Source organism: Ciconia boyciana, chromosome 8 (assembly GCF_034638445.1).
Source record: "Ciconia boyciana chromosome 8, ASM3463844v1, whole genome shotgun sequence".
NCBI lineage: Eukaryota > Metazoa > Chordata > Aves > Ciconiiformes > Ciconiidae > Ciconia > Ciconia boyciana.
In genome coordinates, this window is record NC_132941.1 from 48,753,845 (window position 1) to 48,763,289 (window position 9,445).

The 9,445-nt window shown below is 48.8% G+C and overlaps 1 protein-coding gene across 1 annotated transcript; it reads right to left on the reverse strand.

The window, feature by feature from the left end:
• Positions 1-5,489: 5,489 nt before the first annotated feature.
• Positions 5,490-8,217, reverse strand: CYP26A1 (cytochrome P450 family 26 subfamily A member 1). Its single transcript, XM_072870550.1, has 7 exons — positions 7,971-8,217; positions 7,569-7,793; positions 7,180-7,467; positions 6,909-7,058; positions 6,431-6,565; positions 6,090-6,242; positions 5,490-5,901 (listed from the first exon to the last, which is right to left on the reverse strand). The coding sequence occupies exons 1-7, from the start codon at positions 8,157-8,159 to the stop codon at positions 5,560-5,562; spliced, it is 1,482 nt and encodes a 493-aa protein (XP_072726651.1). The 5' UTR covers positions 8,160-8,217; the 3' UTR covers positions 5,490-5,559.
• Positions 8,218-9,445: the final 1,228 nt, after the last annotated feature.

Consider the following 9,445-nt stretch of genomic DNA (forward strand, 5'->3'; position numbering starts at 1 on the left):
TCATAAATTGGGGGGGGGGGGGGGGGGGAAGCATTGAAATCAGTGTATGAATGATTGTGTGTTTGTGAACAAAATGACCTGGCAAACAAGTACATTATAAGTCTCTTTTGCTAAAATGATCCTTCTAGCCTTGCAAATCCCACAAGTTCTGCATGTGTCTCTGGGGCACTAACAGCATACACAAGTGAAACAGCATTGTTGGGACTGCTGATAAAGGAACAAATAACACTTGAATTAACTGATAATACTTAATATGTTGCAACTGCAAGGCGAGCTGTAAACACCTATTAAAACAGCACTATTATGTCCTACTACCAAATTTCTCTTGTCTGTCACCTTTTAAATATTTTAATCTGAGATTCTTTAAAAGCTGTTTCTGCTGCTCTTGCTCTCTGGAAGTAAAGGGATTTGTTAATTTTTTTTTTTCTAACCCACCCACAAAGTTACATTCATTTACATAACTTAATGAAGGCTGCATTATTCATTGAAGTTCTCATATAACATTTTTCATAAGACATTATTAAACAAGTGAAGCAAACCAGTCTAGTAATGAGCCTTCTCTAAACTTGCTGCCAGTTATGTTTCCTTTCTCCTAATCTATCACTCTAATGGTTGCAACTAATAAACTTTTAGAATCTTTGCTCCTAATCTGTATATGTTTTGCATTGCATGCTGGATGTATAACTTGACAGAGAATTTACAATACAAACCACCTGGCAAACAAAACTATCTGGATTAACAAATGCTATCCAAACCTACCCACTCTTTTTTGTTGTAATAGAGAAGACAACTACATGCAACATAGTACCTTTAAGCCGTAAATTAAGTAACTAATTTGAGGCTGGAACATACCCTACTGAACAGTATGTCCCAGCCACAAGATTTGTGACTGCCTTTTATAATTTCAAAAACATTGCCAAAAGTCAATAGATTGAAGTTTGGTTTACGTGAATGTTCAGCAGAGACACAGCCTTGTATAGGATCCTATAGGCTATTATAGGATCCTGTTAGACTGTTCTAGGAAAGATGGTATGCAATAATTTTAAGGTAAAGAAATTCTGCAATGGGTTGCTTTCACTTGGGCTACTTAATCTGTATTTAAGACTAAGTCAAAAGCAGCTGGATTTTCAGGGAGCCTAACCAGTGCAGCTCCCTTCGAGACAGATGGCAAATTTTGAGAATTTATCCCTCATAAAAATCAATTCTAATGCTTAAAAAAAAAAAGAGAGATGGATCTAGGAGTCTAATTTTATGCATATTAGTTTTAAATGACTGGGGCATATTCTTTTATCAGCATCCACCCTGAACACCTCTGCCAATGTGTAGAATTAACAAAACACAGCAGTGTTCTGTTCTTAAAGATGACTAGATGCAGATTTGTAAAAACAGATTTAAAAACTTAGGAAAGTACGACTTGAAAGTCAAGGATAGAATATTTTACATATTATTAAGTATTTTTCTTGGTACGTCTCCAAAGGTTATTCTAAATCACTGACCAGAATAAAATAAGAAAACATACAATAGATTGAAATGGGGTAGAAAGGAGGGCAACCTTTTTGTCAGCCTCTCACCTTGCAAGGTCCAGGAAAAGACCCCTGTAGTAAAGGCACAAAATAAAATAAAATGTCAGAAAAGTAAGTGCAAAACCTTAAGTATACAAGGCTTCAAATGATACTGTCTCTTCGATAGGTACTTTTATGACCCAAAAGAAAAAATCCTTTCCTGGCTCAGCTGCTGAAAGTAACATGAAAGTAACATGTCCTAGTTTCACTAGGACAAAATAAATAAATCTGGTCACATTGGTTTTAATAAAAAAATTTTTTTTTTATTTCCAATGAGTCTTCAGCATTCATTTGCACATTTTTTCCTTACTCATATAACCATTACCAAAATTCACTATTACCTGTTCTGACCTTATCTGGAAATACTCTTGTCTTTCAATGAGGAATTGATTTATCAAGTAGCATTCTGTCCTGGTTTCAGCTGAGGTAGAGTTAATTTTCTTTATAGTGGCTGGTGTGGGGCTATGTTTTGGATTTGTGCTGAAAACAGTGTTGATAATACAGAGATGTTTTAGTTGTTGCTGCACTAGTCAAGGACTTTTCAGCTTCCCCTGCTCTGACAGGTGCAGAAGAAGTTGGGAGGGGACACAGCCAGGAGAGTTGATCCAAACTGACCAAAGGGCTATTCCATACCATATGGCGTCATGCTCAGTATAGAAAGCTGGGGAAGAAAAGGGAAGGGGGGGACGTTTGGAATGATGGCCTTTTGTCTTCCCAAATACCCATTACGGGTGATGGAGCCCTGCTTTCCTGGAGGTGGCTGAACACCTGCCTGCCCATGGGAAGGACTGAATGAATTCCTTGGTTTGCTTTGCTTGCGTGTGCGGCTTTTGCTTTACCTATTAAACTGTCTTTATCTCAACCCACGAGTTTTCTCACTTTTACTCTTCTGATTCTCTCCCCCATCCCACCGGGGCGGGAGTGAGTGAGAGGCTGTGTGGTGCTTAGTTGCCGGCTGGGGCTAAATCACAACACAGTCCTCAATGTCAATTTACAACAATGTCATTCTTTGATGTCATTTTTAAATTATTATTTATAAAATATTTATTTTAATATTTTATTTATTTTTATTATGCTGTCAGTTTGTGAGCCTTGGACCACCAGTCACTTACAGTAACACGTGGTAACACTTGCAAAAGGAAAGTTGGAGCATGGCTCTAGGAACTACCTGTTAGCAGCAGAGCAGGCTGAAGCAGCTGCTTCCTCTTCCTGCCTCCTCCGTCTCCGCTGCAGCACCCCAGCACAAACAACATTCGCACAGGGAGCTGGAGCGAGGACCTGGTGTGCCTGAAAAATGGTGGGGTTTTTGGTAGATAATTTTTCAGCAAGATCAGTTCCCAGATCCAGCATAATAAAAGGGGTAGAGGCTGGGGGTGCAGGAGCCAGTCAGCCCCTAAACAGCAGCCACAGTCTTAGCGGGTGCCCGCACCAGCCACTGCTGAGCAGGCAAAGGTACATATAATCATACCAGAGCTCACCTGAAACTGGTCTGCAGCCAGCATCTAAGCTGTCAAGATACAGCTGCATACAGAAGATTAGCAGGGGTTGTAAAACCTGCTCAAGAAGTTGGGCAAATATTTTAGCAATTAACCCACACTGAGCTCCATATTACTGCAGCTACACTGCTACCATTTCTTGGCATAGCTTGTTTAAAGCTAACTCCAAGATGCCTAAATTACACAGCAGTGACAGACCGTTTAACTACAGAGATAAATTCTACAGGGGCAGTGCCTAACATAGGTTATGTTGTCATGATTTACAACAGCTGAGGATGTACCCCCAGATGTCCAGACAAAATCAAATTAAGAATATGATTTTTTTTCCTCCAAACATAAAAGCCTTGCAAACTTGACTCAAAAATAAAAAAGGAAACAGAGAAATGCATGTATGACCGTAGACTTACACTGTGAGCGTTCACATTCTCCATATTCTCCAGACAGCACTTAGATTCCCATTCTTTATAAAAACAAAATATAAACTAAAATAACATGAAGGCCATGCAAAAAGTTCCCACATATAAAAGACTTCAATTAAAAATAAACGAAACATTTAAAGAATATAATCATCTATTTGGATTTGCAGAATGTTGTAATGTTAAGGAAGAGAATGTTAATGAGGGATACCAAGACAAGAGTCTTGCTGTTCACCACACTTCAGATCACCTCCAAATCAGGATCAGGGTTTGCAATTTTCCACTACTATATTGGTAATAAAGGGGTCTTAAACTGAGATTATTCATCAAATCCCTGAAAAACGTAATGGTACAAGAGGTTTGCATAGTAGAAATTATTTAACATTTTAAACATTGCCAAGAAGACTCAGGCACAATCTAAAAAGAATATCTTTTGTATTTTAAGACTACAAAAAATTGAATATGAAAAAGTCTTGAAAGTTACGCTCATATGTAAGTTGTATCTAAGGTCTTACATTAGAAGCTTATGTTATTTAAAATGGTAGCTGGAAACACATCAAATGTATTATAGAAACACTCCTTAAAAAAAAATCCAAAACCTCATAGATGCTATTAAACACCTGCAACGATTTTGAGCAACGTAACTCCATCCTTAATTTTGACCTTGGGAGAACATAGTGAAAAAGTGACTGTTTTCCAGGAGCAAACAAAAAATTAAACTAGTCTATATGGTGCTATAAGTGTTCGTGACAGTGAATTACATTGGTTTACTTTGTAGATGTTTATAGAGGCAGCCTATGTTGTTTGACTTTTGAGGGAAGACTAATAGGTGTAGTAAAGGGGGGGGGGGGCGGGGAAGAGCACAAAAAACCTTGTGGTTAAGCCAAAACAGGGGTCATGCCTAGGGCATTTTATCTGCCCTGCTTACACACCCCCGGGGAATTGCATCTCAACAGTTGATTCCCTGTTAATCAATTCACATTAGTGCCTGCCTTTTAGTTTTCACTTTGCTGAATTCCAGGAAAGAAGTTCTTAAACCAAATGCATGCTCTATCTCTGCCCTAGTCAGAGCTGTTGCATTTCAAGAAGAAATCACAGCAGATTTTATTTGCTCTACCAGCTGATAAGAGACACCTTCGTAAGTAAAGATTCATAGCGAGCAGACTCAACACAGAACAAGATCCCATGGTCTGTTTACACAGGTCAGCAGTAATACGGGAGGAGAGGACCTCTATGGAAATTTTTTTTCCTCAACTTATTTTCTCTAGCTACAGAGAAAGACTCACATTACACATTATTCTTCTGCTTCCCTTTACTTTCTCATTTGCTACGGCTCAAGATTATGTGCTGGATGGATAAGGAGATGTGTAGCACTTGCTATAACTCCATACTGTTTTCAGCAAGTGTGCATGTTTTTGTGCTGCTCTTGCCACTCACAGGCTGAAACTTAAAACAATTTACTATTCACAAGTGAAAACCACATTGGGGGTGGGAGGCAGGAGAGAGTTATGAGCATAGAAATAGCAAACAGCTCATTCACAAAAGCAGACCTGAGTTTACATCCAAACCCTTTAGACCCATTGGTTAAGCTACTCTCTAGTATACACGTAGATCTTCATACAGAGGATCATCAAAAATAAACTTTATTATCAAACTTAAAATTCACACATTAAAACATAAGATCTAGACACAAATAATACTGAAAACATTCTCAAACAATAACCATTTTAGGTAATTTGGATGAGTAGCTAGTTACCATTGTTTCAAACGCCTTTAAGAATATCTCTTAGTACATACACCATCATGAAATGTCTTCAAATGCTTAGCTGGCCAGCTTTCAATAAGATTTTTAAATAGGGGAAAACTTATTTCTATAGAAATAACAATCTAATTATGAATCAGAGACCCATAATTGTAGTGCTTGGGGAAAAAAAAATATCATAGCCTTTTGAAATATTTAGAAGACATAAATAACTATTGTACATTTACAAGTTTAAATATTTAAAGGCCTTTGTTACTATAAAAAGTTGCTCTGTACATATTAGATGCTATATAGAAATCCAGCTGCAGGCAAGCGTTGAGGTCTCAGATTTGGCCGCTGAAACCTATGAATTTGGTAGGCAGATTGTCCACAGGGTACACTATGGGGCCCGTTTTCATCGTAGGAGGTCCATTCAGCAGCTGCCAGTCACAGCTCCGAGCCAACTCCACTGTAAATATTTTTAGAAGGACTTTTGCAAACTCTTTGCCCACGCAGCTCCTCAAGCCACCACCAAAAGGAATGAAACTGAACCTAGAAGAATCCTCTGGAGATGGAGACATGAAGCGATCCGGGTTAAATTCATCCTTGTTGGTGAAGAGATCTGCCACATCGTGTGTATCACAGATACTGTAAATAACATTCCAACCTTTAGGGATCTGGTAACCCTATCAAAAGAAGAGAAGGGAGACATGAAGTGCCTTGCTGTGTTAAATAAGGTGAAGTGTCAGCACAGGACACGTCGGTGCACCCCACCTCCCCTCCTGGCTTCCTGCAGGCTGCTCTAAGGCAAATGGGCTACGTGAATGCACCAGTACTTAGCAGCTGCACTGAGTCGAGCCCAAGCCCCACTTACATTTAGTTCAAGGGTCTTGAGTGCAATTCGAAATCCTCCAGGAACAGGAGGGCTCAGCCTGAGGGTCTCTTTGATGACACAGCCCGTGTACTTCAGCTGCTCCAAGACTTCCATGTCCAGCTGCTTCTCTTGGTTGGGACTGCACAGTAACCCCTAGAAAGGAAGATGCTGACATGACTTATGGAGCAGGCAGCCAGGGCTCCCGGCACTGCAAAGCAGCTGCCCCTCAGTGAGTGGTGTTTTCACCATCTGGGTCGAGGAGAACCCTGTCTGGGACACCTCTCCTGGAGGCCTCTTCCCACTGCCCGCTCCTGTGAAATGGCTCTGGGGAAGACACACACCTTCACCTGCAGCTCTTTCCTCACTTTCTGCAGGACATCATGGTGGAGCCCTAGGAAGGCAATCAGCGACGTGGCAGCGCTAGCAGTTGTTTCATGGCCCCCAAACAGCAGCTCTGTTGCAGACTCCTTCAGCTCCTTATGCACAGGACAGAGGAACACAAAACAGGTCTTGAATATAGTATCTCCACCAGGCCCACTCCACCACCACATCACTGTGCATCACTCCCAGGCTGGAGCAGACACCCAGGGGCCAGGATGGGGGTGCTACTTATGCTCCCTGGGGACATGGCCCCAGTCCTGTGCTCCCCATCCAACAGTCTGGTTGCAGCCTCTGCACCCCAGTGCACAACACAAGCTGGTTTATTGCATGGGGAGAGGGGGCTGAGCCCCCTGCTTCTCCTTTTGGCCCCAGAAGATAAGCATGCTGCTGACAGAGGGCCTCAGGGAAAGGGATGGATCTGGCCCTGGGGAACCTCACCTGCATGTTGAGCTGCTCCCCGTTGCCCTGTGTGTGCTCCATCAACAGCTGCAGCGCATCCTTGTAGCCGCCCTCAGACTCCTTGCGGGCCATCTTGGCACGGATGTTCTCCTCAATTTTGGCATGGATGATGTTGCGTGCCCGCAAGCCCTGGCCAGGCAGCAGGGAGAGCAACGTGGGACTTTGGCCAATACTGCCATCCCTCCCATCCATTCCCCACTGCCATGGCTGCAGGGGCACCCCTCTCCTCCCAGCCTGCCAGGAGCCTTACCCTGTAAAGCCCGCTGAAGGGCACGTCAATGGGGAGGGAGAAGAGGTTGCGGATCATCTCCTCGAAGGCCTCCACCAGCTGCTGTTCGCTGTCGGGGCTGGCCTGGCAGGGCTGGAAGCCCAGCAGGATCCTCATGGCGATGCGGAACATGAGGCGCTTCACCTCGGGGTACACCAGCAGGCAGGGCCCGGCATCGCCCAGCCACTGTGCCAGGCAAGTGCTCACCTCCTCCTGGATGACGGGCACGTAGTGCTGCAGGGCGTCCCGGGAGAAGGCCCGCATGATCACCTGCCCGGGGGGACGAGGAGGAAGAGGAGGAAGGGGACACAGGCTCAGCCACCGCGCCTGGGGCAGCCGCGCCCGCTCCCCGCCCGCCGTCGGGGCCGTACCTTTTTGCGGTGCTTGTGCTGCCCGTTGTGGAGGTTGGAGAGGCAGCCCGAGCCCAAGATGGTGCGCACCGAGGCGGGCCACTGCACGGAGACGAGCCGGTGCTCGCCCAGGAGGATGTGCCGCACGTTCTCGGCGCCCATCACCCGCACCGTGGGCCGCCCGAAGAGGTGAGTCTTGTAGATGAAGCCGTATTTCTTGCGCTTCATCTGCAGGAATTTCCGCCTCTGGACAGGGGAAATAATAAAATAAATCTAAAGAAGGAGGAGAGGAAGGGGCAGGGAGAGCAGCTCTTTCCCACCTGGGCACGGGAGCCCGGCGAAGCCGCTGCTCATCCCCCTCCCCTGCAGCCAGAGGAGGAGCCGGGGCGCTTCTCCGCTCCCCGCGGCATCGCCTCGCCTTACCTGCAGCACCATCTGCAGCGTCTCCCCGAAGAAGGGGAGCCCCATGGTGCCCGGGGGCAGCGGGAGCGGGCAGCTGGGGTCGCGGCTGCTCGCGCAGTACAGGTCCCAGAGCTTGACGGCGGCCAGAAAGAGTAGAAGGGGCAGCAGGAAGGTGCACAGGGCGCTGGCGACCAGGGCGGAGAAGCCCATGGCTGGGGAGCGAGTCCAGCCCGGCCCCCCGGGAGCTCCGAGTGCGCGGGCCGTGCTCGCCGCGGGCCGCCTTTTATACCCGTCCCAGGTTGCTGCCCACCCTACCTTGGTCCGATAAATTAGTTCACCCAAAGTTCATCTTTAATTGCGGATTGCGGCCTGGCTCCTCCCCCCGAAATCTTTAACTATTTGCTTTGCGCGGCGCATCCTGCCCGCCGCAGACAGCCACCGGGGAAGGAAAGGTGCTGCCGGGCGCGGCGGCAGCGGCAGCGGCTCGGGGCTGGCTCCCCGCTGCACCGCGCTCAGCGAGCGGGCTGCGGGACGCCGCCGACAGCTGACAGCCGGGGGCCGGCCGCCTCCTCGGATTTATCGCCGACGCTCGTTGGAGACCAGCAGGTTGCGCCGAGGCAGAGAAATGCCCCGCTCGCACCCGGAGACACCTACCCCCGGGGCCGCTCCCCGGCCGGTGCCGACGCGCTCTGCGAGCTGCGGAGCGCCTTCGCCCGCCCGCTGCTGTCGCCGGCCGGGAACGGAGAGCGAGCGAGCGGAGCCGGGAGAAGCCGGGCCGGTGCTGGGGGCCGGACGGGGCGGGCGGTCCCCCGCGGTGGGGGAGCCCGGTGGCCCGCCGGGCAGAGCCGCAACTGTGCCGCCGCATCGGCGGAGGAGCCTCCGCTGTCCTCTGGTTCACCTCGAAAGGCCCGGCTTGTATTTCTGCCCGGCCGCGGAGGAAGGAGCCGCGGGCAGCAGTCCGTCTCAGCCTCCTGATGCAGGTTCAAGCGCGGGTCACCGAGGGAAAGGGAGGTGAGCGCGGAAAGGGAACACCCAACCCGCCGTGCCCGGCTCCTCTTCCCGGGGTCCGCTGCCCGCCCTCCCCCGGGGCTCGCCGGCACCCCGGGGCCGTCGGGGCTGCCGCGGCCGGGAAGGGGTGCTCGGCACCGGCCGGGCACCCCGCCTGCAGCCGGTGCGCCGAGGGGCTCCCTCCCGGGGGCGGCGGGCAAGCGCCGGGGGTTGCTCTCCGGGACGGAGCGGCGGCTCCGGCCAGGAGGACCGCGGCGGGAGCGGGGCGGCCGGCGGGGCTGCGGGGAGGCTGCGCTCGCTGCGGCTCCCGCTGGGTCCCCGCGCAGGAGGCGCCGTCCAGGCGACGCGGCCGCTGGGGAAGGGGCGCCCGGCGCGGACCGGGGCCGCGGAGGGAGGGAGGGAGGGAGGGGGCCGCGGAGCGCCTCGCTGGGCACGGCTGCTACCCAATGAACTACCGTGCTCGCTTTTTTTCTTTCCGTTTTTGTTTC